The 26,906-nt window shown below is 56.9% G+C and overlaps 2 protein-coding genes and 1 long non-coding RNA gene across 13 annotated transcripts; 2 read left to right on the top strand and 1 right to left on the bottom strand.

Moving 5' to 3' along the window:
* Positions 1 to 5,214: 5,214 nt before the first annotated feature.
* On the top strand, positions 5,215 to 11,510 carry HMGA1 (high mobility group AT-hook 1). 6 transcript variants are annotated; one of them, XM_084752146.1, is made up of 6 exons: positions 5,656 to 5,784; positions 6,031 to 6,151; positions 8,547 to 8,715; positions 9,822 to 9,905; positions 10,374 to 10,424; positions 11,308 to 11,510. In XM_084752146.1, exons 3-6 carry the CDS (start codon positions 8,581 to 8,583, stop codon positions 11,359 to 11,361), a joined length of 324 nt encoding a protein of 107 aa, XP_084608272.1. In that variant the 5' UTR covers positions 5,656 to 5,784; positions 6,031 to 6,151; positions 8,547 to 8,580; the 3' UTR covers positions 11,362 to 11,510. The 6 variants fall into 6 exon arrangements, with proteins under 6 accessions (XP_084608273.1, XP_084608276.1, XP_084608274.1 ...); XM_084752147.1 differs by lacking the exons at positions 5,656 to 5,784; positions 6,031 to 6,151 and adding an exon at positions 5,215 to 5,407; XM_084752150.1 differs by lacking the exon at positions 6,031 to 6,151 and having other exon boundaries at positions 5,646 to 5,784; positions 8,572 to 8,715.
* Positions 11,511 to 12,562: 1,052 nt separating this feature from the next.
* SMIM29 (small integral membrane protein 29) lies at positions 12,563 to 14,478 on the bottom strand. Of its 6 annotated transcripts, none has more exons than XM_084752151.1 (5): positions 14,383 to 14,478; positions 13,349 to 13,533; positions 13,164 to 13,189; positions 12,929 to 13,034; positions 12,563 to 12,850 (listed from the first exon to the last, which is right to left on the bottom strand). In XM_084752151.1, the coding sequence occupies exons 2-5, from the start codon at positions 13,457 to 13,459 to the stop codon at positions 12,785 to 12,787; spliced, it is 309 nt and encodes a 102-aa protein (XP_084608277.1). In that variant the 5' UTR covers positions 13,460 to 13,533; positions 14,383 to 14,478; the 3' UTR covers positions 12,563 to 12,784. The 6 variants fall into 6 exon arrangements, with proteins under 6 accessions (XP_084608277.1, XP_084608281.1, XP_084608279.1 ...); XM_084752155.1 differs by having other exon boundaries at positions 12,563 to 12,748; XM_084752153.1 differs by having other exon boundaries at positions 13,164 to 13,262; positions 13,409 to 13,533.
* Positions 14,479 to 21,224: 6,746 nt separating this feature from the next.
* LOC311580650 lies at positions 21,225 to 22,347 on the top strand. Its single transcript, XR_014773539.1, has 2 exons — positions 21,225 to 21,581; positions 22,151 to 22,347. It is a non-coding gene; the product is annotated as an uncharacterized lncRNA (long non-coding RNA).
* The last annotated feature ends 4,559 nt before the right edge of the window (positions 22,348 to 26,906 follow it).

Below are 26,906 nucleotides of genomic sequence, written 5' to 3'. Positions count from 1 at the left end.
CATCAAGTAGCCTTGCCAGTGTGTGGCCAGCCAGGGCCGCCAGCTCCTGAAGACTAAGAGACACAGCGCTTTCCCGTGTGTCAGAAGATGGGAAGCAAGGTGAGTACAGAGAGATCTGCTCCCTGAGGTCCAGGGGCCGTGCCGTGCCTCAGACGGGACCATCCTGCCACCCCATGGCAGCTACTGTCTCCTGCCTTCAGCTTGCCTAGAGGTTTGGGGGCAAGGCTAGACGTCTATGGATAAAGAGACACTGAATACCAGGCTAGGTCCTGGACATGTTACAGACAAGACAGACAGACAGACAGACAGACACACACATACACACACACACATACATACACACACACACACACACACACACACACACACACACCACTGGAAGAAAACATGAACCATTTACTAAGAACAGTTAAGTAGATAAAGGCAGGACAGGAAGAGTTTGTTTCTTTTTTTTTTTTAGATGGAGTCTCACTGTGTAGCCACGGCTGACCTAGAACTTGCAAATGTAGACCAGGCTAGCCTTCAACTGGTAGAAAGAAACCTGCCTGCCTCTGCCTCCAGAGTGCTGGGATCGAGGTGTGCAGCACTGCCGCCCGACTAGAACAGGCCTTGCATTTCTGGTAGGAAGAGATTTGGCACAGGCGCTTACAAAACTGTCAGAAAACTGGAGGAGCAGGCTCCAGACTGGGCCTCCTCAACAGGCCTGTGCTGCTGGCCGCTGCCCCAGTGAGGCACAGAGCAGGAAGGCAGGGACAGGCAGCCTGGTTGCCACCATATACCTGCATTCTAACCCACCGACACTGGCAAGTGGGTTCCAGTCCTCTGAGCTCCTGGTGAGATGCTGAGGAGGCCCTTCCTTCCTTCTGCTCTTGTCACTTTGTTCCTGAGACCTGGCATCTGACTGCCGAATCTGTCCACTCCCAAGGCCGCCTGCCCTATCCTCTACCCGGGCCCTGGGTCCCTGCACTGTGCTGTGCCAGCATGGACTTCGCCAGTGATGTTGCCCATGTCCTTTTCTGTCCCCCTACTCTTCCCCCCAGTGTAAGTGCCTTCAGTACACAAACTAACTACCCTCCAGAGATGCTTCTGGCTAAGCTGAAAGGAGCAGCGCTAGGTAGAAAGAGGCAGAAGTTTTGTTTGCCTTCTTGAGACACTGGTTTCACTATGTATCCTTGGCTGGCCTTGAACACAGAGATCTGCCTGCTTCTGCCTCCCCTGTGCTGGGTTTTAAAGCCTGTGCCCCATGCCCAAGTCTGTTAGCCTACTGGCCCAGTCTGCCTAGCAACCTATGACATCACTGTTATTACCTGCCTGCCACTAGGTGGGCTCCTGCCCAGGATTATATATAAGAACAAACCCACCCTCTCTCTCCCTCCCTCTCTCCCTCCCCCTCTCACTCTCTCTCTCTGGGGTACCCCTACCACTATAATAAACCTCTCCAGATCATACCTGTTGTGTGGCCCATATTTCATATTTAAGACAGCCCAAGACTCAGTTTTAATTCCCTCAGGACTGGGGTAGCAACACTGCCTCACTGGTGGGGAGACTGAAGGAGTGGAGCGCCTGTGGTCACAGCTCTGTTCTTGCTCACCAACCCCACCTCTTCCTCCGTTTTTTTCTGAGGCTGGATAAGAGCTGGGCTTGCTGGGGGGTTCTCTCTCTCTCTCTCTCTCTCTCTCTCTCTCTCTCTCTCTCTCTCTCTCTCTCTCTCTCGTGTGTGTGTGTGTGTGTGTGTGTGTGTGTGTGTGTGTGTGTCCTGCATCTTACAGCAGAGAGGTGCTCCTTCCTTGTCTGTTCTCTCTCTTTACGGTTGGTTTTTCCCTCGAAAGTTGGAACCAGAAGAGGCCCTCCTCCTCCTCTCCTGCCAGGCTTCCTGGCAGTGAGCTTGTGGTCAGCAGGGTTCTGAGGCTGATCCTGCCAGAGGACCAGACGCACTGGTAGCTAGGTGACTCCAGGAGAGTGGGCAAGCACCTTGGGTCCGGGTGGCCGGCCCCACACCAGTGGCTGGCATGGATCAGACCTGGTTAGTATGGCCCAGAGCCAGCACTGTGTGCCAACTTAACACTGGCTGGCGTGGGTCAGTCTTGGCTGGTTTGGGCTAGGTCAGGTTGATGCCTGTTGTCAGCTCGTAGTGCTGAGTGGCCCCGGCACTCTGTAGTGTCTGGTGTGTCTGCTCAAGGCCAGCACACAGCTATGGTCCAGCAGTTCCTCTCCTAGGCATGCAGACCTGCTCACTGAGCATCCTGAGACAACTGTGGGACCCAGCACCCATCAGAAACCCTTCAACAGAGCAGGGTAAACAAACTGCCTGACATCCATCCACACCCGGGGAGCTCAGAGCCTTGGGAGCAATGGCTCGGGTGAGGCTGTCTGGCAAAGGCCACACTGGACCACCAGCTGCCACTGCACATGCCTAGAGACAAACAGGTACGATGCTGGCAGACCTACTCCTCGGTCTTGGCGCAGTTGCTTCAAAGGCATAAATCATTGTGAAAAACACTTAAAATAGGAGATTTCTTACTTGTTTTTGGAGGACTTTTTTTTAAATCTAAGGTTGCAGCGGCAGGTGCTTCCCATATAGCACAGCAATCCGCTCGTCTTGTTTTTCCAGTGCACACACAGTTATCAATAAAAGGTAATGTACTCAATTTTTAAAAATCTTATGTATATGTGGGGGGGGGATGTGAGAAAGTCAGAGGACACTTTGTGGGAGTTGCTTCTCTCTTTTCACTGTCTGCGATTCCAGGATGCAACTCAGATGATCAGGCTTGACCACAGCAAGGCTACAGAGCTGAACCATCTTTTCTTTATTTCCAGACAGGGTCTCACTGTGTAGCCCTGGCTGTCCTGAACTCAGTATGTAGACCAAGGTAGCCTTGAACTCTCGGAGATCCACTTGTACCTGCCTCCCGAGTGGTGGGGTTAAATGTGTGTGCCACCATGCCCAGTGAGACAAGGTCTTTCTACACAGCCCTGGCTGGCCAAGAATGCTCTTCCTGCCTTAGCCTTTTGAGCACCACCACACTCAGTTACCAGCCTGCCTCTGCTTCCACACCTGGCCCTCAGTCACTTTTTAATTGAGGTTTGAGGCACAAACCTGGGGGGGCCTCACATTCTAGGCTTCCCTTTTCCTGGTCTGGTCAGCAAATTAGAGGACTCCTTTCTACGTAGTGTAGGGCAACATAGAACCCCAGACTGACCCTCACCATGCCCTTCAGGGAACCATCTCTGCCCTTCCATGTGACCTAACAGGGGGCCAAGAGTCTGTCCTGGGATACAGTTCTTTTGATCCCTGTGCATTTCAGTCGGGATCTCTGAAGGTCACTGTTTGTCCTTGAGAAGACCGTTAAGACACGGATGATTCAGGCCCAGAATGCACCCCTCCCCCACCTGCCTGCTGTACCTGTTCCACCCCCTCTCTGGCTTGCACAGCGCCCACCAAGTCTCCCAGGCTTCGAAGGACCAACAACTTGCTTCACTCACTGTATTCTAAGAACTTGGAAGCCAACAAAGGTTTTCAACCTCGTGGGCTCCTGCCTGGTCTGTGACGGAGTTCTTCGGTTCCTTACAGAGGTGAAGTCCTACGTCTCCTCATGTCCCCCCCTCCCCCGTTCACTCTTCTGCTTAAATCTTATTACCACAAAAGGAAAAGAATGGAATTTAGTCACGTGCAAGCCAAAAAGCATGGAGGTCAGTGGGTAGAGCTGTTTGTATTTCAGGATTACCGAAGGCAGGAGGGGACAGACTACTGTACCTATTTGCCTCCGGCTACAGTGAGTCTTAGGTAGCTTACAAGCACACACACAAGCTACAAAACACGCCGGTGGGGAAATAAGGATGAAAAGTGGAAAAATAAGATCAGGCCAGTTTACTACAAGTGGACCAAGCAATTGGCCAAGCCATCCCAGAGCCCACGCGGGAAAGCTATCCCTTTCTCGTCTCCTCCACTCTCCTAGGGATGGCCACAGGGGTCTTATACGCGGAGGGGTCACTACTATGTTGGGGGAAGGGGCCTGCTGGACCACTCCCACACTTTCCCCCTTCAGCGCCCTACCAAGGGCCTAAAGGCCTAGGGTGCTGGCGATGGCCTGTACCGCGGGAAGATGTGCTGGTGCTGGTGCGAGGTGATAGTTCGCCCAACCACACCTCGTTGACGAAGGTTCCCTAGAGCTCGCAGCAACTTCGTGCCCCTCCAGCCAACTCGGCTCGCGGAGCACAAAGATGGAGGGCGCGGCGCGCTTCCACCCCGCCCCGCCCCCACAGCGGCAGCACACAAAGGGGCAGCCGCTCCTCCCCCAGACTGCCCCGGCGCCCTAAGCTCCCCTCCACCCGATGGCCCGCCCCTCGGTGACTTCCTCCCTCTCCAGTGGCACCGCAGGAGTTGAGGGTCACCTGGATCCTAGGTCCTGGACCCGCTTCGGGTCGGCCGCCTGCCTAGGCCTCCCCGAGCCCTACCGCCGCGCCCCGCCCCCACCGAGCACGTGCTGCCCCGCGCCTAGGGCGCCATCCCACGGCCCATGGGGGGCTGGGCCCGTCGCGCTACCCACCCCCCACCGGAAACATTCCTGAGGCATTCCTGAAACTTGGGAGGCCCGCCTTCCACCACCACCCCCAGATCCCACCCCGCCTCCAGCCGGGCGCACGCTGGGCCCCGCGTCCCCTTCCACCGCCCGCGCGCCCCCCGAGGAGAGGGCTGACCGCGGAGGAAGGGGAGCAGAGCTATGAGTCACAGTCGTGTGTCACTGGGCCCGCATTGCAATTCCCTGCATCACGAGAGGTGTGGAAAGGCCGCCTCGGGAACCGAGGTGGGGAGGTGCGTCCAGGGCCCGCGCCCGGCCTGCAGGGCGCGCCTCTCCGCCTGCGTCCTCGCGCGCCATCTTCCCACTTAGGCTTTCTCCTGGGGCCCAGCAACAAGTCTTTTGTTGAGCGAGGGCACCCGGAGGCCGGAAACTCGAACCCCTGCCCTCAGGGCGCTTCCAGGAGCCCCTAATCTTCCTAACTCTTAAGTCCCAGTGGAGGGGATCACGCCAGTGGGACCGCGTGCTTCAACACCACGCCGCAGGTCACTCGTGGCTCCTCCCTCGGTGTACCTGCAAACGGGCCAATCGCTCTGCTCCCCAGGGGAGCCGGCACCTGGGTGGGCGGCCGTTACAACATTTAAACCGTCCGCCTGTGCCAAGTTTCGCGTTTGAATTTCACAAGACTCGTGTTTTCACGCGCCGTGTGGGCACCGGAGACGCACATGTCGTCACCTGCCTGGCCACAGGGAGGAAGTAAAAGGGGAGACCGCCGACGTGGGGATCGAGGGGCTGTGTGAAGGACGCGGGACGGGGCTCGCGTGGACCTCCGCAGGAACCAGCGTCGGCCCACGCCCCGCGAGGCCACAGCCCACGAAGGGCTCTTATAGGTGTGTCCCTGGCACCCTATGGCGAAGGCTGGGCTGCTGCCACCTACAGCCCGCTCCTCCTCTGCCCGCCAGCGCGGGGAACGGCGAGAAAACGAGCCGTCGGAGCGCGTCCCCGCGTAGGCCGCGCGCGTAACCGCGGCGAGATCGGCGACCTACCCGCGCGCGGCGGCGGCGGCTGGCGGGCGGGCGGCCGCCCTTTTAAATCCCCGTGCTCATTTGCATGGCCCCGCCCCCCGGTGACACGGCTGGCGCGGGCGGGCCCGTCCCCCCCTGCCCCTGGGTCGCTCTTTTTAAGCTCCCCTGAGCCGGGGCTGCGCTCCTCTAATTGGGACTCCGAGTCGGGGCTATTTCTGGTGTTGGCGCGGCTCCAAGAAGGCGTGAGTTCGCCGCCGCTCGGGTGGCTTCTTTTTTTCCTCTAGGTCTAAAAATCTCTAATCACATTATTATTTATTAAGGCCGCGCACGGGCCGTGCCCAGCTTCCTGCCCCTCGCCATCCTCCGGGGGAAGCGGGATCCGTCCGTGTTCCCTCGCCCCAGCTCGGATGTGACACACATCCCCGGCGGGGGCCCGGGCGGCGCGCACGCAGCGGTCTCAGCGCCTCTGCCCTCTCTCCCGGTTTCAGATCCGCATTTGCGACCGGCGGCGGCGGCGGCGGCGGCGGAGCCCAGGCCGGTCCCCTGCGCCCAGCCCCGCCGCGCCCGGCAGCCCCGAGCGCGCCCCGCCGGCGGCCTGCCGAGCTCGCGGTGAGTGTCCGCGGCGCGCCCGGGGGGCCTGCGGCGCGCGCTGCCCGCTTTATTCCCAGGCCCCGGGCTTGCGCGGGCCGCGGGAAACGGGAGGCCGCACTGTGCGCACGGGCGGCGGGGCCGGGGTGGGCGCCCCGCAAGGCGCCGCGTCCTCAGGCTCCTAGGCCTAGGGCGACCCCCCGCGCACCCGTGGGGTGCGGAGACCCCCGGGGAACGGTGCGCGGAGGGGGAGGGGCGCGCGGCTGCGACGAGCGCGGCTTGTGCACCCGGCGGCGCCCGTGCACCTCGCGCTCGGCGAGCCCGGCCTCGGGGAGGGGTGCGCGCTGCGCAGCGGCGGGAGGTGGGCGCGCGCCCCTCAGCCAGGGAAGTTCTAGAAGTGCGGGGGAGGGGTCCGGCGCCCCGAGATTTCTCTCTGGCCTTTACTCGGCCTTTCCCAGGGTAGTGCTTTGCGTGAACGAGGCCGGATCGCGAGGGCCTGGGTTTCGGGGCTTCACCCACACACACACCTTTGGCCCTGCCCTGCGCCTCCCCAGCCCCCAGGGCCGGGCCTGCCCTCCGCCCCCACAAACTGGTTCCTCTGCTTTGCTGGGTTCTGTTAGAACTAGTCCTTTTGACTCCCCGTTTCTGCCCCCCCCTTGGGGTTTTGGTTTTCGGGGAGGGAGGAGGGGGTTTTCTTCCTCCGACTCGCACCAGGTTTCCTGCCCCCAAGGCGGGCTTGGGTGCCCCCTCTGGCAGGAAGTGGGGCCGGGCGCACCCGCGTGGCGGTGCATGTGGTCGGGGTGCGCCGTTTCCCGCGCCTGCAGGCCCTGCGCCCCTCCCCCCTCGCCCCAGCTCCTAGAAGCGCCGGCCTACAACCGCCAGGCCGGGACACTGGCGCAGGCACCCTCCCTCTGCTGTGGAGTAGAGGGCGCCAGGGTCGTAACCTGCTTCTTGGTAAACAAAGTGGCGGTCTGTAGGCATTCCGCAGGAACCTCCATTTTACCAAGTTGCTGTGTGACCTTGGGCCACTCCGGGGTCTTCTCTGGGCTATTTAAAAGAGAAATTAAAAGTAACAATGGACCTGCCAGGATGTTCCTCCTCTGGTCATTGCTGCGTAGCTCTTTAAACATTGAAGGGCCACCAGCGTGTGCGCCGCGCCGTTGTGAGGAGACGCAGGAGGCCCAAAAGAGCACATCGGGCTTGGACCCTAAGTGTGGCTTCTGCATGCCGGGCCGCCCTCATTTCAGAAACAGGTGTTGATGGATGAGTGTTCCCTTGGCCTCACTGGACAGGGACTCTGAGCCTTTAGTTCAGTCGGGCACTGGGGAAGAGCAGGTGGTTCAAAGCGGTCCTAGCGGCAAGAATTCAGGGGCACCAGGTGGCATCTCCAGCCAAGCCGGGTGCGTGGTCTCTGGGCTTGGGGCCGCCTGTCCCCCACGACCCCCCCGGAGGGGGCCTCCGGCAGACCTCAGTGTGAGGCCAGCACTCATTTAGCTGATTAATTTTGATGTTTGGTTTTGAAGGAGACCTACGGTGTAATGTAAGAGTCTAATCACGGCCTGTAATTAGAGAACGGGCCGAGGCACTAATGATGGAGCTGTCCCAGCCACCCTGTGTAAAGGGGTCTCGGGATTGAAGGAGTAATTAGCGGAGCCCCGCCATCTGGAGAGCTCCTTGATTCTTGAGAATTAGGAACCGTTAAGTGTTCTAAAAATGACAAGTTTTCAAAAAAAAATGTTTTCCTGTCATTGAGTTAATAAGCAGTTGCCTCAAAAATCCAAAAAGAGGGAAAGGGGAAGAGGATTGGGGCGCAGCTTGGTACGCGCGTGAGGCCCTAGGATGGACCCTCGGCCAACTGGAAGAAACCTGGTCCTCGGTGGTAGTGGGGCGGTTCTGCCTTGCGACTGCTGCCTTCAGTGATGGGGCCATGGCTCCTGCCCTCCTGAAGGACAGGCTGTGTTGGTCCCTGGGCCTGTGGCTCCCTGCACACTTGTTGGGTGTCTTTGACCTCTACACAGGAGATCCCTGAGTACAGGGCGCAGGCTCTCCCTGTGGCAGTGTCCCCCACACCACCACCCGTGCCTCCTGGACCTTGAATATGGGGGCTTCTTGCTACCCAGAGTCTTAGGTTGCCATCACAGACTCCAGATAACCTGGGAGCACCCTTGGCTCCACCCATTGCCCCCACCTCTGCATCTCAGGCTGGGGGCTGCTGGGTATGAGCCCTCTCAACTAGCCCCAAGTCACCTAGGGCCCCTCGAGCCAGTTCTGAACACGCTGGACCTCATGGGTGCCACCCTAGCATTGTACTGGCAAGGGTCTTCTCTGCCACTGGCAGTTTCCGCAGCGTGCCTTGGGGATCGGGTGGCGGGGACACCTGTGTAACTGTACCACGCTTTGTCTCCCTGCGTCACAGCCCGTCACTCTTAACTGCCCCATAGAGAAGGAAGATGAGCGAGTCAGGCTCAAAGTCCAGCCAGCCCCTGGCCTCCAAGAAGGAAAAGGACGGCGCTGAGAAGCGAGGCCGGGGCAGGCCGCGCAAGCAGCCTCCGGTGAGTCCTGGGACGGCGCTGGTAGGGAGTCAGGTGGGTGTCTAAAGCTTTGCTTCTGTTTCCTTTCTTGGGGCAGGGAGGGGTTACAGAACTGTCTCCTTGTGTGTGTGTGTGTGTGTGCCCGCGCGCTCGAGTGTTTTCTGTCCCCCTTTTGCTCACCGCCCAAAGGTATTCAAGATGGATTCCAAGAACTTGGTTTCTACGGTCACAGTGTGGCAGGCCACCCATATATCTTAACACTGACCCAGAAAAGTGGAGGCTTTTTTTTTTCCTTTCCCCTGCCCAGAATGGAGCCAAGGGCTGGGCGTTTTCACTGACCTGTAGCTGTGTGGTTTTAACACATGATCAGACTCTTGTTTTTGCTGCCTCGCTGTCCGTTTCTGTACTTCTGTCAGGTAGGAAAGAGTTCTTGAGCCAGTGTGTGCCCTTCTTCCCCCCCCCCCCCTTAAAATTTATTTTGTCCCTGGCTCTGTGAATGGGCACTGGAGCTCTGTGTGAGGTCCCTGAAAGGAAGGCCGGCAGGATGTTGGCTTTGCCACCTGCCTGGCTCTATGTTGGGGCTCTCAGCCCTCCCGAGTTGGGGGAGGCTGTTGGTAGCCCTGTGGAGGTGGCATAGCATGTCCCCACCAGGCGGTCTTAGCTGCTGTCTTTAGATGGGGGTCGCTGGGCCAGGGCTGCTGTTTAGCAGTCCGCCGTCCTTGACATGTGGCCCAGGCTGGCTTGAGATTCACTCCACCTCTGCTTCCTTGGTTCTGGGATTGGTTATAAGTAGGAGAGCCCCCATGCCCAGCAATCAGAACCCATTATTCTGGCCTTGGCTGTCCCAAGGTTGGGTCTGGATGTGCAGAGGGGTTCCCAGGTGAGAAAGGAGGGGCCTAGCAGTCATGACCAGTGTTCTCCATGCTGCAGCACTATGCATTCTGATCAGGGCCACCATACAGGGGTCCCCGGCTCTGTTGACACCTTTCCCAGAGGTCTTTGGTTTCTTACCTTTCTTTGGCTGTGGGGTGCAGGGGCTTGAAAGCTTTTGAGTCCCCAGGGCTTGCCTGCTGCGTCTTCTATGGACTTGAGGTTGGGGTGACCTCCTAGGGGCTGACACAGCTCAGTGGTTACTGTTTGCCCGACTCCTGTCCTTGTAGAAGGAGCCCAGTGAAGTGCCAACACCGAAGAGACCTCGGGGCCGACCAAAGGGAAGCAAAAATAAGGGTGCCGCCAAGACACGGGTGAGGCTCTTCTTCTTACATGATGTCCTGGGGTCATGCCAAGAGTGTCAGTGGGGCTTTGCAAACTGGAAGTTGAGGTGCCCATAACAGGGTGTATGGGGGAGAATAGCATTTCAGATCTGGGAAAAGATGGACAGATTTAAAGCCTGTGCCAGCTCTGTGCTCAGAGTGTCACCTTCGCTCATCCTGAGGACACACAGCATGTGGGGAGGGCCAGAGTCAAGGTGGCATCAGCCTTTCAAAAAAGTTGTCTTTATTTATTTATTTTTTTAAACACACGACTCATATCCTCTGAGTCACTTGTGGAGGAGGGAGTAGGGGTGTGTGTGTGTTGGGTGGGGGGCGTGGGCTGCCCAGTCACCAGCAGCTGGGCTTGGGTGGACCTGCTGGGGGGCGTCCTGGGCTGCCCTCTCACTGTTTGACTCTGCACTTACAGCTATGTCTTTTTTTTTTTTCCTAACCCTCTAGAAAGCTACCACAGCTCCAGGGAGGAAACCAAGGGGTAGACCCAAGAAGCTGGTAGGTCTGCCTGGCTGTTAGCCGGGCTGGGGGTGGGGCCAGGTGTGCTGAGCCTGCCAGTGTGGGTGAGTGGGTGGGTGTATAGATCGCAGGTTCAGGGCCATCCTCTGCGTCAGGAATCCCTTGTCTCCGGCAGGTAATTCCTAATTTCAGGTACCCACTATGGGAGGGGTGCTGTGGGGCCTCATTGGCCCCCTCAAAAATGGCCCATGCACATAGCTCCCTCACTAGTCCCTGATGGAAAGACCCCAGGAAGTGTAGATACGGGCAGGGAAGCCTGTCCTCTGGGCTGCTGAAGGAGACCTCTGCCCCCCAGGATCCTGTGCTCCTCAGTCCTGTTTCCAAGCTGTCCAAGGCAAGGACATGCCCCCATCTGAGCCACCCCTTAGTGGAGGGGCTAGGGGGCCCTGCTGGCGAGGCCCCAGGAATGAGTAACAGGAAATTGGTTGTTTTGGAGTTTGCCTGGCACTGTGGGGGCTGTGGGGCCCTGTGGTGTCCCAGCATTCCCGCCCAGTGAGTGAGCCCCTGGGGCACACATTTCCTTCCCGCCCTGGCTTCCAGGGTCACCCACTGGCCTTCAGTGGCCCAACACCTGCCTCATGCTGCCTTCCAGCTCTAGCCCTTCTGCCTCCTCCCTGGAGGGACTTCTGCCACTTCCTTAGCCCTCGGCATAGGTCTGGGCTGGCCTGTGTGTGAGAGCAAATGTGTGGTTTTTTTCCTCCCTTTAAATCCTTCATTTTTATGAATGAAAGCAGCGTGGAGGTTGCTGAGTCACCCACACTCTCAGCCCTGACTCATCCCCTTCTGCAGAGGAGAGCCTGGGCGGGGAGGGAGGGGTGTTGGCAGAGGAGGGCCAGGCCCAGAGTTCCTCTGCTTCCCACAGGAGAAGGAGGAAGAAGAGGGCATCTCCCAGGAGTCCTCGGAGGAGGAGCAGTGACCACCACGTGCATTGCCGCCTGCTCCTTAGCCACCGTGGAGCAGCTTTCCCCTGGGACTGGAGGCCCTGCTCCCAGGCCCCTCCCCGCCCCCACTGCACACTACCGCACCAGCTGCAGGCTCTGCGGCACCCCGGGGAGCAGGATTTGGCTCAGTCCCTGTGCCCTCCTCTCACCACACCTGCCCTCTCCTGACAAGGCTAACTTCCCACTTGGCCGCAGCCCACCCTGCTGCGCACCCCCCCTTAGAGACACTGCTCTCTGGGCTCTTTGTTTTGCGGGTCCCTTCTGCTCTGCTGTTCCTGGCTTCCCTGTAGAGGGTTCTGGGAGCATTCCCTGGCCTTAAGGGGTCCCAGCCCCGTCTCACTCTGACAAGCCCCATCGCTGATCTGGCAGCAGCAGGTGTGGGATGCATGGATCCCAGCGGGCCCCACCAAATTCACCAGGTGGGTTTTCTGTCCCTTTGGCCCCACACTACCTAGACCCTGCAGTAGGTTGGTGAAGCCCCTTGGAATACCGGAAGCAGGACAGGCGCTGGCCCCACCCGCCTTGTTTTCACCTGGGACCCAACAGTGGCAGATGGAAGTTACCACCCACCTGCAGCGGGAGGTCCTGGGTCCTGTTCCGGCTTTCACTCCAGGCTGTTCCATTCCTCCAGTGGGGCACTAAGGAGCTAGCCTTGCCCCCCCCCTCTTTTGCTCCTCCCTGCCCCCCAAGGTTCTGGTTCCATCTTTTCCTCTGTTCACAAACTACCTCTGGACAGTTGTGTTGTTTTTTGTTGTTCAATGTTCATTCGTTAGACACCCACCATCGCTGCTGCTACCAGCGCCAACGTTTATCCTCCCGTCTTGCCTGCATTCTCCTCCCCAGACACTAGGGGAAGGGGGCTGGGGCGCAGCAGGCTGGTTACCGACTACCCCGCACCAGGGAAGATGGGGCCCTGCCCCATGGATGCTGCAGCAGAGTGAGGAGGGGGCCCACTTTGATGGGAAAGGGTGTAGGACCACCTCCTCCCCTTGTTCTGCGGGGGAGGGGTGGCAAGCGTTTGTCCCAGCCTGGGGCTCCCTCTGGTTTCCTATTTGCAGTTACTTGAATAAAAAAAAAAATTGCCTTTTCTGGACTGAGTTTCTGGTGTGAGGCCAGTAAGTAGGGCATAAAGCATCAGCGTGCCCTGTCGAGAGATGGAGTCCGCCCCAAGGAGGGTAGCTTGAAGCCACAAAAGTTTATTTACAAAATATACACTGGATGCTATGCATCTGGGCTTGTCACCATGGGAACAATGCCAGGGGCCTCTTGCATTACACTAGAGAAAGCAGAAGAGCTGCTGTCCATGCCACAAGGAAGGAAGGCCCAATGGTAGGCTTGGCTCTGGAGCACTCATCCCAGTACCTATATGGGTTAGTGGGGGGGGGGCGGCATGGACACTCAGGTCCTGATGTCCAGCAGGGGCATCCTCTTGTGTTGGTAGCTGTTCTGCCAACCGTGCGCCACCTGGGGGGAGGGCAAGAGGCTGCAGCTCAGAGGCGCCGCGTCCCGAGGCAGCATGGAATTTCAGCAGGATGTGCTCACCTTGGGGTCTCCCACATCGCACAGCAGTTCCTGCTCAGCCTCGTGAAGCTCCTCTGCTGGGTCATAGCTATACATGGGAAGCAAGTGATGGCGAAGCCGATCCACCCTGGGGAACGAACGGGACGGCAGGGCTCAACCCTAACCCTGCACTATCTGCTCCCCATCCCCCCCAGCCAGTAAAGGGGCCTTGACAAGACAGGGCAGAGGGCATAGCGCCAGGGGTACAGACACTCACCGCTTTTTCTTCTGCACATACATTACCTGTAACAGAGACACGGCACTGTGGAGGCTGGGGAGGTCAGCATGGCCCATCCTGAGGACCCGCTTCCACACCCTTAAGAGACAGCTGAGATGCTGTGGGCACCAGGCCAGGCCCACCCAGCAGCCGTCTTAGCCGCGTCTGATGTGGGAGCTCCTTACCACAGCCACCACCACCCCGACCAGGGTGATGAGGAAGAAGGGCCCCAACACATAGCCCACCATGGAGTCGCTGTTGGCCTGGGGGGCATTGGGCACTGTCGTGTTACTCATGACATCAGTAGCCTGATGGCTCAGTGGTCTGCATGGGCAGCGGTGGCCTCGGGAGGGCGCCTCCCCTGGGCTCCCTGGGGAAGGAGGAAGAGGGCTTATCAGTTGTACCTAGGAGCTGGAGTTGAAATCCAGGTACCAGGTATCCATGGCTCTGAGCATCGATTGGCCTGCCCAGCACCTAATGCACGAGGGTGTGGCCCAGCTCAGATGATGGTGACATTGCAGGGTGTCAACTGCTTGGTGAAGATTAGGTGCAGGGTCAAGGCTACACAGAGGAGGGCCTGCAGTGCGGTGTAGGGGCGAGGTAGGATCATGTGAAGGGGACCTGGGTTTGTCCCCATACTGCAGGCTACGAACCTCAGGTCTGGGCCTGCACTCTTCTTATCCCTGATGTAACCCTAGACACGGTCCTCGGCCTCGCTCTCAGGTACTAGTGTGGACACCCTAGAGATGGATAGTATCTAATCTGGACGTCACCTGCCTCTAGTACATCCAGGTCTCCGCCTGTATCTCCCCCCCACCCCACCCCGCCCGCCAGGGCCTGAGAGGCAGAGGTGGAGAGGATGGCGGCGACACTGTGGTGGCCCAAGTTCCCGTTGGGGACTCGCAGACATAGGAAGAGGCACGGGTAACCGCCCCAAGTCCGTGGGCCAGTTTTGCCAGTTCCCCAGTCGCGAGCTTCCCGTCTCAGGCCGAGGGGGCCAGCCAGAACGGGAAGGGTATGAGGCCGCACTTAGGATTCTGGCCCGCCACGGCGGGCGGGAGCTGGTTCCCACGGCGCTGGGAGGCTCGGGAGGCGTGGGGTGGGTCCCGGGGGGGGCGGCGCCGAGGGGCCGCCACCCGCCTGGGTACCCTGGAACCCCGGCACCCCGAGATGCCCGGTGCCGGCGCGCCGCAGCCCATCCAACCCGGCCATGCCTTACCTCCCGCCGTGCAGCCCTGACAGCAACACCGTGGGTTGGCTCCGGCCCCGGAAGAGCCCTCCGGCGCGTGATCAAAGGACCCGGAGGGAGGGCGGGGCCTCAGCGCAGAGTCCAGCACGGTGGCCAATCCGGAGGCGGGTGGGCGGGCCAGGCGGGGGGGCCTGCAGCGTCCACGCCGCGGCAGCAGGGGGCGGCCGAGCGCCGCGCAGCGGGAAGGCCGCGGAGGGGCGGCGCGCTTCCCCCCCCCCCCCCCGGGCACGCCAAGGGGGTCACCGCGGGACCCGCGCGCCCAGGCGCTGGCCCAGGGCCTCCCTCCTTTCTGTACCTGCGTCTCCAGTGCAGGTTGTCGTGAAGCTGAAATGATGCCGCGGGACCGGAGCCCAGTGTTAAGCTCCTCTGAGTCCTTTCCCGCTTGGGGTGGAAGGGGCGAGCTGAAGGGGGAGCGGCACTTCTTGCTTGGGTCACGGGCAGCTTGGTTAGTTTGAGTTCAAGCTGCCATGCATGGTCTGACCGTTGAAGTTACTGAGACTGGAGAAATCTGAGTGTGATTAAGTTTAGGTGGGAGAGATGGCTCAGCGGTTCAGAGCACTTACTGCTCTTACAGGCGATTCAAGGGAGGCTCCCAGCACCCATGGGTGGCTCACAACCCTTCCCAGAGGATCCAGCACCCTCTTCTGAAGCCGGCGGACACCAGGCAAGCAGGTGGTGCAGGCAAAAACACGTCAAACACACCTTTGTTTTGTTTTTCAAGACGGAGTTTCTGTGTCCTGGTCTTGCTTTGGAGACCGGGCTGGCCTCGAACTCACAGCGATCCGCCTGCCTCTGCCTCCCAAGTGCTGGGATTAAAGGCGTGCGCCACCACCGCCTGGAATTCCACAATTTTTTGTGCTTGTGACCAAATCTCACTGTTTGTCATCCCTGTGCTTTCTGTGAGCTTCCCGGATGCTGGGTGGGCATGCATCACCACACCCAGGGAGATCCAACGCCCTCTGTCTCACTGTAGCTCAGACTGGTCTTGAACTTTGATCCTCCTGCTGTCAGGTCACCAACTAAATGCTGGGATGACAGGCTTCCTGAATGTTGGCCAAGCATTCTACCAACTGAGCTAGCTTTCTCCCCCAACCCCAATCCTTCTCCCACTCCCACCTTTCTACCTGCCAGAGTGTTGGGCTTAAAGGCCTGTGCTGTCACACCATCTGTGTATGCGTGGCGTATGTACCTACACGTGCGTACTCTACGCGTGTAGTCACGCGCCAGATCTCTTCGGCTCAGAGTGACAGCTGGATGACTCTGGCCTGGGCTGAAAGTCGTCTAGGCGAATGGTGGGACTGAAACAGGCTGAAGCCTCCTGCATCAGTCAGGTAACAAGGACGAGGGACAGCCGGGGTGCCCTGTTCTCGCAGAAGGACCCCAAGGGGAAGACGAGCGGTGGCCAGGACTAGGCCCACTGGCTACTTCCTGTCTGGCAAGGATGCTGTGAGTTACTCTGGCTGGCCAGGCTGGATTTCCTCTGACCCTTCTAGAGAAGGCTGGATGAGGGCAGATCGGGTGGAGAGGTAGACCCCACGGGGTAGAAGGGAACCTGGGAAGGACAGGCAGAGGGACCGAACCGAAGAAGCCCCTCAGCCCGAGGTTCCGGGGGCATCCGCTATCGCCTTCAGCAAGGAGACAAGCCGCCTTGGGCTTCAGTCAGACCTCCAAGGATGTCGGAAAGAGCCTGAGATTTTAGAAACTGGGTCCCTTGGTTGTCCACGCACCCACCCAGCTTCTGTTTATCCCCCGGGACTTTTGCAGTTTATCTTTTCTCCAGACTTCTGCCTCGACTTCCAGTGTGCTGTGATGCTGGCTGTGCACCGCCATGCCCAGCTGCAGCTACACATCCAGGTGTGTGGAAAGGGTAGTTCATGTGTGCAAAGGGCCTGGCCTCATTCCTAAGACAGAAACCCTGATAAGCTAGCAAGCAGCGTGGTAGCCAGCCGCTTGTGCTGGCTCCAAGCCTCTGCCTGGACACTTCTGTGCTGAGAGAGGCTCCAAAGCTTTATTTGCAAATTTAAATTTTCTGACTTTGTGTGTGTGTGTTAGTCAGGGTTTCTAGGTTTGCAATGAAACACGCCAACCAAAAAGCAAACTGGGGAGGAAAGGGTTCGTCTGACTTACACTTCCACAACACTGTTCATCAGAGAAGTCAGGACAGGAACTCAAGCAGGGCAGGAACCTGGAGGCAGGAGCTGACGCAGAGGCCATGGAGGGTGCAGCCCCTCATGCCTTACTTTCTTAGGAACACAGGAGAACCAGCCCAGGGATGGCTCCATCTACAGTGGGCTGCCTTCCCCTCCACCAATCACTAAGAAAATGCCCTGCAGGCTTGCGGGCAGCCTGATCTTATGGGGACATTATCTGAATTGAGGTTCCCTTCTCTCTGGTGACATTAGCTTGTGTCAAGTTGCCACAAAACTTACCAGCACGCGTGTGTGTGTGTGTGTGTGTGTGTGTGTGTGTGTGTGTTGTTAAAGATCAAAGCCTAGGCTTTAGGTGCGCTTTAGGTATCTCATGTGAGTGCCCTGTCACTGAGGGACATCCCAGCCCCGCCCCTCCTGCCTGCCTCCTCACTTGGTCCACCATTTGAGATTATATTCTGTTTGCTTTGTGTCCTTTTGCACCATGCTTGCCAAACAGACCAGGAAACCACAGAGGCTGAGCTGTTTGCAGGTGACATAACTGCATTTCACAACCAGGCTCGGCAAGGCACAGGCCAAGGAAGGCAGAGACAGCGAGGGCTGGGCGCCCCTCACACGCATGTGCCTTAGGGGTCAGGGCTGAAGCTCAGGGTATGGTACCTGCTCAGGGAGCAGCCCTTCACCCCCCCACCCACCCACCCCCACCCCGTTGGAGTTGGTCTGATGTATTCTGATGCTAATTACTGCTTGTGGCCCACCATGCCTAAGAGCCCTGCCTGTTTGACCAATAAAAGGCCATCACCCTGAGCAGGGCAAATGGGATAGGTGTGGCTAAGGATCCCGGGCTTGGGAAGCCAGTGGGAATTTTGGGAAGAAACAGGCTATCATGGGTTAGGTGGAGGAGAAGAAGCACATGGCCCAGATGATGATAATTAGCAAGCATTTGGGATCATGGGTGGGAGGTAGCTTGATATAAGGTATTAGAAGCAGATGGCATGGGATTGGGGCAGGGATTGCACACCTGCCCCACTATGGGAGGAAGTAGTTTAGGGGATTAATATCTGCCCTGCCCCAAGTTAACTAAGGCTACTTTAAAGTATAACAGGTGTCTGTGTCTTGATTGATTGCTAGCGGGTTAGAAAATACTGCTGTAATAATAATTATAGGCCTGATAATAAACATTATTAGGCTATACTAGTAAAAATTTAACTGCAACATCCCTTCCCAAAAAAAACATTTAAAGATACCTGGAGGAGCCAAGCATGGTGGCACACACTTAGTCCAGCTTTCAGGAGGCAGATACCTGGGAGTTTGAGGCTAGCTTGGTCTACAGAGTTCTAGGGCAGTCAGGACCACACAGAAAGACCCTGTCTCAAAACAAAAACCTAGAGGTTCGGCAAAGAGACAGGAAAATAAACCAACCCACAATACAAATTTAGCTGAAGACTGCCTGGAACTGACACCAAGAACATCACAAACAGACCTGTTTCACGTCTGAACAATTAAGATGAGGAAGGTCGAGGAATTTAGGCTTTCTGAGACGGGTTCTAGTCTCTAGTGCAGGGTGTATGTGCATGCGCCCAGAGCCGCACTGCACTGCCACACCCAGCACAATTATTATTTTTTTTTCCAAGACAGGATTTCTCTGTGTAGCCTCAGCGGTCCTGGAACTCACTATCTAGACCAGGCTGGCTGTGAACTCAGAGATCCGCTTGCTTTTGCCTCCCCGAGTGTTGAGATAAAGGCATGTGCCACCACTTCCTGGCACAAAAATGTTTTAATAATAATAATAATAATAATAATAATAATAATAATAATAATAATAATAATAATAATAATAATAGCTGGGCACACACCTTTAACCCAAGCCTGGTGTACTTATCAAGTTCTAGGACAGTCAGAGCTACACAGAAAGATCCTATCTCTAAAAAAAGAAAAAACCAGCCAGGTGGTGGTGGCACAGGTCTGTAATCCCAGCACTTGGGAGGCAGTGGCAGGTGGATCTCTGAGTTTGAGGCCAGTGTGGTCTATAGAAAGCTCCAGGACAGCTAGGGCTGTTACACAGAGAAACCCTGTCTGGAAAAGATACACACACACATACACACACACACACACACACACACACACACACACGGAGGAGGAAATAATGGGTAGAGAGATGGTTCAGCTGGTAAGGTCATAAACAGCTCTAGGGAGGACTGAGGACCCCAGGGCAGTTGTTTTCTCCGTACCCACAGCAGGTGGCTCACAGCCAACCTTTACTCAGCTCCAGGCAGGCTGACACATGTGAACATGTATGTGTGCATGTGTGCGGAGGGCAGAACAAGCCCTGTGAAGGCCCTTGTTTTAAGGTAGGATCTCTCACAAGCCTGGAGCTCAGCAGTAGGCTGGTCTTCCTCCCCAGTGCTCAGACTGCAAGGCTGGCCCACAGGCAGCCGCGTTACACACGTTAGAGAGGAAGCTTGGGGCTCCCTGCTGTGTTGACTCCACCCTGGGGTAAAGGGTCACTGGGCTAAGACAGATGGCCATGCAGTCCCTGGCCCCAGAGTTTGAGGAAGTGCGGCATGGCCTTTGTTTCAGATCAGGCCATCCACGTGGTCTGGACAGCTACCCGCCCCTGGGCCTGTGGCCATGTTGCCCCAGTTCCTCCAGCTAAGGAGGCTGCAGGTCTGTGTTATGTCCCCACCCCCACCCGGCCCTGCCAGCCTCTCACTCCAGAGTTTCTCCCAGGCCCCAGGGCAGCTTGGTTTGCATCAGGGTGCTGGGAAAGGGTATGCTCTCCTGCTCTCTCCGTGTGTGTGTGCGTGTGTGTGCGTGTGTGTGTGTGTGTGTATACAATGAGTGGCTAGAGCGGCTGTTGCTGGGCACACATTCCATGTACTGTCTTCAATGTGCCATTTAGCTGTTTTCTCCAGCCAAAAGAATTCTGAATATCCCAGGAATCTGCTTTGCAGCACCGAGCTATGAGGACAGACTCTGGTCCCGGAAAGCACCTTCAGAATGGGGGCATGTCCAAGGGGACACAGTCCAGTTTAGAGGCAAAGATCTGAGATCTTTCCCAAAGTGGGGCAGTGAGCATGTGAGCAGGGAGCACTGGGGTGAGAATTGCAGAAAGTTCCAGGACACAGGAATGGTAAGGCATTAGTCCGCCAAGGTGAGCAGAGCCGACTCACTAAGTAAGGGTAGTGAGCAGTCATCGAAGCCTCTGCTGGGGGCGCCACTGCCAGTGTCAAGTCCTGGCTGGCCTCCCTGCCAGGCCACCAGAACCCCGGCTTACCTTGCCCTCAGCACTGCCAACCACTGTCACATGTTCCAAACCCAGCCCTGTCACCACCACCAAGTCAAGGTGTTCCTCACGGACCCTCAGACGGTGTGTCCCCCTTTGGGGAGGACCCACTTCAGCCCTGAGCCTCTTTTGCTAACACTTTAGATTAAACCCAGGTCATGCACATCCCAGGCAAGTTTCTGCTTCCAACCTAAATGCCTGGCTACTTTTTGTTTGCTCTTCAAGACAGGGTTTCTCTGTGAAGCCTTGGCTGTCTTGGACTCATTTTGTAGACCAGTCTGCCTCCCAAGTGCTGGGATTAAAGGTGTGCACCACCACGCCCAATGAGACCTGGGCTTTTATCATGAGTCTGTGGAGGATTCTTTGTAATCACCACAGCACCTCGCCAGCTCTGCTGCCATACACACACACTGCTTATGAACACAGTACTTGGGGCTGACAAATGGGCCACATCACAGAGGCCATCAGTGACCCAGCTGCACCCTGGCCTGGCGCCAGAGCTCACACTGGCAATCTTCCTTTCCTACTGTGGTCCTGTGACACAGCCCCTCCTACCCTGATTCCCATGGCTTACTCCCTCCAGATTGTCACCTCTCCCATTTCATGTCACCTGTCAGCCAAACAGGTGCCTGCCTGAGGACTGCGTGTGCCACGTTTAGCACACTGCTGGTACTTAGGACACTAAACATGGAGGCTCATGGCTGTACTCTCAGTTGTGTAGTATTAGCTGGGTGTCGTAAGACCATGGTGAGAAAACAAACCCTTCACAGCCCACATCAGCCTGAGTCCAGAAAGGTCCTGGACCGTAACAGGCTTCTCCCAGCACAGGGATCATCAGCTCTCCAGGGACGGGAGCCAAACCTGGACAGGGGTGATCAGAGCTACCATGCCGAGTGTCAACAAAGGGTGGCAGGGATGCAGTGCCTGTCCCCAGTGACAGGAGCCCCTGTTTTTTTGGGGGGGGTGACTTCCTCCCATAGCTCAGACCAAAACTTGTGGGGGCCTCTTTTGATGTTTCTCTTTTCTAGATACAAATCCTAGAGGTTGCTAGGAGCTCAGCCTGCTGGAAGGCGATCCCACACTTTGATTTACCCGAGAACGACTGGCCCATGGTGATCATTATAATGTAGGTCAGAGGAAATGTTTTAAAAAACCCCAATTACAGCTACAGGACAGTTGGCTCATCCCCCTGGTGGGAGAGAGGAACTGGGCCAGGGATCATGAGTTCAAAGCCAGCCTATGTTACTTAACAAGATTCTGTTTCAAAAACAAAGACGCACTAGGGGACAGCTCTGTCAGCCATGGGCGCCTGAGCTTGCCCCCTGAGGCCCATAGCCACGCTGTCATCTCAGTGCTGGGGAGGTGGAGACGGGGGGGGGGGGGGCTCCCTAGGGTTTGCTGGCAGCCAGCCCAGCCCATCAGTGAGCTGCCAACTAGAGAAGCTCTGTCTCAAAAGTGGTGACAGTAAAGAAGCCATGGGTTTGAATGAGAACAAGGAAGGGCGTATGGAAAGCTTTGGAGGGTAGAAGGGAAGAGAATGAGGAAATTAGTCTAAAAAAAAAAAAGAATGAAAAAACAAGGTGCAGAGTGACAGACATCCAGTGCCGCCCTCTATACGTACAGAAGGGAGGGGAAGGTCTCAGCGTGGCACAGCGGAAGGAAGCGGGCAGAACTCAGGCATCCCTGCCACGGTGATGGGAACCACTCTACTACAAAGCAGTGGGCACGCAAACCAGGTGAGGTGGTCTGACCTTGCTCATCAGCCGCTTGGGTGAACATGTTAGCCTCTGTGCTGGGATGTGCATGATGTGAGCTGGGTGTACACGTTAGCCTCTGTGCTGGGATGTGCATGCATGTGAGCTGGGTGTACACGTTAGCCTCTGTGCTGGGATGTGCATGCATGTGAGCTGGATGTACATGTTAGCCTGTGCTGGGATGTGCATGCATGTGAGCTGGGTGTACATGTTAGCCTGTGCTGGGATGTGCATGCATGTGAGCTGGGTGTACATGTTAGCCTCTGTGCTGGGATGTGCATGATGTGAGCTGGGTGTACACGTTAGCCTCTGTGCTGGGATGTGCATGATGTGAGCTGGGTGTACATGTTAGCCTCTGTGCTGGGATGTGCATGCATGTGAGCTGGGTGTACACGTTAGCCTCTGTGCTGGGATGTGCATGCATGTGAGCTGGATGTACATGTTAGCCTGTGCTGGGATGTGCATGCATGTGAGCTGGATGTACATGTTAGCCTGTGCTGGGATGTGCATGCACAATGTTTACCGCTGCTTTTACTCCCATCTATTCGCAGGTCCTCCCCAGTCCACACGGCCTCGATGGTTCAGCTTCTACAGGCTTGACATTCTTCACGGGCAGCAGCCACGTGACCCCTGGCTCAGGAATGTACCGTATGTATGAAGTCATTACTCTACGGCCTGTTTGGGGCATGTGTGGTTTCTACAAAATAATCTCATATTGTTTCTTTCTTTTTCTTTTTTCCAAGACAGGGTTTCTCTGTGTGGCCTTGGCTGTCTTGGACGAACTCTGTAGACCAGGCTGGCCTCGAACTCACAGCGATCCGCCTGCCTCTGCCTCCCGAGTGCTGGGATCACAGGCGTGCATCACCTTTTGGCACTAAGAATGTTCTTCAAGCTCGCCTCGGTGGTTTGACCTACAAACCTGGAACTTGGGAGGCGGCTAGACGATGCGAGTTTGAGGTTAGCTGGTCTACACAGCTAGACCCTCATCTCAGAAGACAAACAATGAAGCCCCTTTTCCATGTTGGGGCCAGGGGGCACAGCTTGCTGAATGATGCTCCGCCCACTCCACCCCCATCCTGTTTTGTTGCCTTCTGCCTTCAAGTCCTGACCTTCCTGGCTATTCTGCCCCACCCAAAGGACAGCCACCGCTGCAGTGTGCCCTGTCCTGGCTGGGCTGGGCTGGGCCGGCCCTATTCTCAGCACAGGGCACTGGCAGTCTACCTCTTGCTCTGCCTGCCCTTAGCTCCTCTGTGTCATGAGAGACATTTCATGGGACCCCCTTTGGCCTCTAGAACCCAGCGGGGGTACGCGGGGGGGGGGATGGGGGGGGACATGATGGGGGTGTGTGATGAGAGGGAGGCTGAGCAGTGAAACCAAAGGGCTGATAGAGACCAGTAGGATGGCTCAGTGAGCTGGTCAGCCTCAATGACTGGCATTTGCTCCCAGGAGCAAAGGAAAAGGCGCTCCCTAAAGCTGTGCTCTGGCATGTCCATGTGCACCGTGACACACACGCATGTGCACTGTGACACGCTCAAATGCGTCTCCTTCCCTAGATAACAATAAATACAAGTCTTAAAAAGGACTGGCATGAAGGACTCAGGAAGCCACAGGAAGGAGACCAGGCGCCAGCAGGTGTGTTTCGAACACTGGTTTTTATTGGTTGGCACCAGCTTACAGTCTACAGTTCCAGGGTCCTTTGTACAGGACTCTCAAGCCAGCCCAGCAGGTAGGAGGCTGGGCAGCACAGGGCAAGGTTAAGCATTCGTGTTTACAGGGGGCGCTGCTAGTCAAGCGAGGGTTAGCAGGAGACTTGGTGGGGCCCCACCTGGCCTGCTGTAAGGGGGCAGAGATGGCGCACCTGCCCTGTGCCAGACTGTAATTCTCTGCTCCCCTCCACAGTCCATGGAGAGGTGCGGAGGAGCCCCAGAATGCTGCATCGAGGAAAGCGAACAGGAAACTCAGCTTCCTCCTCTTTCCCAGGACACAATCCCACAGGCACTGCCAAGGCCTCCCTAGCAGGGCTCTAAGGACGCTGGGAAGGAGGCCAGGCTGGCTGCTGGCCAAGAGCAAGCAAGAGAAAATGCTGGACTCACCAACAAGTGCCGGGAAGGCTGTTGGGAAGGTGGAAACCGTGGGCATGCCCCACAGGCTGTGAAGCCTGAAGTGCGGCGCACCGCAGCGCTTCCTCCGCTCCAGGGCCCGCCCCTTACACTGTCCTACCCAGCTCAGGGGCGTCACTCATGTGTCCCCTTCAGCAAGGGTCAGCCTCAGCTCTGGGGACGGTACTAAAGTTCACCATTTCACCTCAGCTGAAAGGTCTGAAGGGGTAACAAAGTTACACTCAGCGTATTGCGAGGCCACCTGGCCCCATGAGGTGGGCTCCCTGGATGAGGAAGCGCCTGTGGACAGCACACCCAGGCCATCTTTTAGATGGACCGGTCCCAGCCACTGCAAGCTTTCTGCTGCTGAGTGGAGCAGGGCTGTCACTAGGGCCCACTCCATGGGGTTCTAGATGGGATGAAGGCAGCTCCCCGAGCCAGGCAGGGCCAATCACAGATGGGAGGCAGCACTTGCCTTTCCTTCATCACAGTGGCTTCCGACGCCAATCGAGTGCTCCCGAGTGCTCCCGGCTTCTTTTCAGCACTCACCCAAGTGGGAGCTGTCTGTGCTAACTAAAGTTCTACTTTTAACCAGACTTTTCCTTGATTATAACCAGCTGGAGGCATTCAGACCATAAAAAGAGGGGAGCACAGCCAACGTGCACAGAACCATTCCACAGGCTGTTTTGTTTATAATATTATAAACTGGACCAATTAATTGTGTCCCTCGCATTGCCACGCTCCGCACAGCACACCCTTGTCCGCCTGTAGGAAAGGCCAAGCCACAGAGGCATCGAGTTACGCTTTCTTTTGCTTTTCAGTACTGGGGACAGAATCCAGGGCCTGTGCCTAAGGAGCAAGCCCTCAGCCAACCAAGCTACTTCTCAGTCCTCTGGTAAGGTTCTCAGAGGCCCCTGGGGGAAGGGCTGAGGCAGGTGCTGACTGTCTGTGGGCCGAAGTTGGCAAGCCCGCCCTCCATTCCCTGAGAGGACATGGTCTCTTACTCCTGTCCTGCCTGCACATCAGGGTTCTCTCAAGCCTCACCCCGGAGCTGCTCCTGGCTGGTCCGGTCCTGTCCTGTTTCTGGCTCTCCACGGTAGTCCTGACCCTCCCCTGAGAAAATTGAGTCTTTTAGATTTGGGTGAAGCGTAACCCACACTAGTGATGCTTCTCTCCGCTACAAAGGCTCAGTTGGTCCTGAAGAGCTTGTCACTGAATAAGGACCCGGAGCAGCTGCTGTGGCTTGGGAGCATGCTCAACTCAGGGCCACAGCTCAAGTCAAAAAATGGCCTGATGGAGTGTGCAGTTCACCTCTGTGGCAAATGCGTTCCTCAGGGAGCCACTTCACCCCACAATCAGCCAGACTGGGGCTCTGCATCCTTTTCCCTGAGGTTAGGCCGCCCTAAAGTGGGGTGTGGTGGTGCATACTTTAATCCCAGCACACAGGAGACAGAGGCAGGTTCGTGGCCTCTGAGTTCGAGGCCAACCTGGTCTACAGAGCAGTTCCAGGACAGCCAGGGCTACACAGAGAAACCCTGTCTTGAAAAACTGAAATAAATAAAAGTCTTTTCCAGGGTTGTCTAATAAAAAGTCAGGTAAGGCCCGGCGATGGTGGCACACACCTTTAACCCCAGCACTCAAGAGGCAGAGGCAGGTGGATCCCTGTGAGTTCGAGGCCAGCCTGGTCTACAATGTGAGTCCAGGATAGCCAAGGCTACACAGAGACACCTGTCTCAGGAAGGAAAAAAAAAAAGGCGGATAAGAGTTGGGGCTCGAACTTTGCAAATGATGAAAACCCTGGATTGAGCAAACAGCCAAGACGGCTAGGGAAGGGAAAGCAACAAATCTGCCTTCTAGTGGGGCCCTCACCAAGACCTCCTCCTCCCCAGCACAGGCCCTCTGGCCTGCACGAGAACAGTCCTTCCACTGTCCTCCTCCCTAGGGCGTATGCCATGTTCTAAGATGCTGTGCAGGGAGCCGTAGGGGGCAGGAGTGACTCTAAAAAAGCTACATGCCGATAGCCGAGCTCACGCCCCTGTCCTCTACGCAAGGAGTGGCCCCAAGCGCACGCGTGAAGAAGGGTCAGAAGGGCAAGCCTGTCTACACTGTGAAGGTGAGCGGCATTGCTCTCTGGGGCCCCTGACCAAGTCCACATCCTTCCAGCACTCAGCTAGGAAGTTTCTGGACTAGCCCAAAGCCACAGCTACAACACAAAACTGCGGATGGTGGGGAAGGGGCCTAGGGGCTCAGAACACAGGGACGCTCTCAGATGGCAGTCAACCTGACTTCATCTGAAAAATGACATGGAAAAGAGCTTCCTGGACACTCAAAACGACAGGGTCACTAAGGGCCTTCACTGCAGCAGAGGAAACAGGCTCCCGGGCGGTGGGCATGAGCATCTTTCCAAAGAGCCAAATGGCTTCCCTGTTCCCCTAACACTGACCACACTGTCCTGCCTGCCCCCTTGTGTCAAGAAGAGGATGTTTCCTGAAATGTAGGCAGAAGAAAAAATTATTTCTTCAGGTATTTCCCCTTTAATTCTAATTTTTTTTTTCCTGAGCAGGGTTTCTCTGTGTAGCCTTGACTACCCTGGACTTACTTTGTAGACCAGGCTGGCCTCGAACTCACAGAGATCCACCTGCCTCTGCCTCTCAAGTGCTGGGAGTAAAGGCGTGCACCACCACTGTCCAGCTCAATTCTAAATGTCTCTCAACTAAACATACTTAGTGCATTCTCCAACAACAGCGAAGTCAGCCAGCTGCAACAGAACCGTACCGTTTAGCTGAGTGTGGTGGCACACGCCTTAATCCCAGCCCTCGGGAGGCTGAGGCAGGCACTCTGAGTTCGAGGTCAGCCTGGTCTACACAGTGAGGTCCAGGATGAAGAGGGCTACAGCCTGAGACTCTATCTCAAAAAGGAAACAAAACAAAACACAGTGCCTGGTCAGGCCTTTCTGTGATGGAGAGAAGGGTGTAGCTCAGGCTGAGCTGTTTCTAAAATGACAACAGGAGAAGTGAGGAAGGACAGCTTGCCAGCCACACAGAAGGATGACCGAGGCCGCCTAGTGCCGCTACAGAACCAGCTCCCAGCGAGGACCATGCCAGAGGGAAGGGGCAGGGCAGAGGAGCCGCTGCAAGGCTCTTCCTCTGCTGCAAGCCCAGGGCACTCAGGCCGCCCCTAATCCACACAGTATCTCTGCCACTAAGAA

This window comes from Acomys minous (genome assembly GCF_964271855.1).
Source record: "Acomys minous genome assembly, chromosome: 13".
In the NCBI taxonomy this organism is placed as follows: Eukaryota; Metazoa; Chordata; class Mammalia; order Rodentia; family Muridae; genus Acomys; species Acomys minous.
This window is presented reverse-complemented; position numbering and strand designations above follow the sequence as displayed.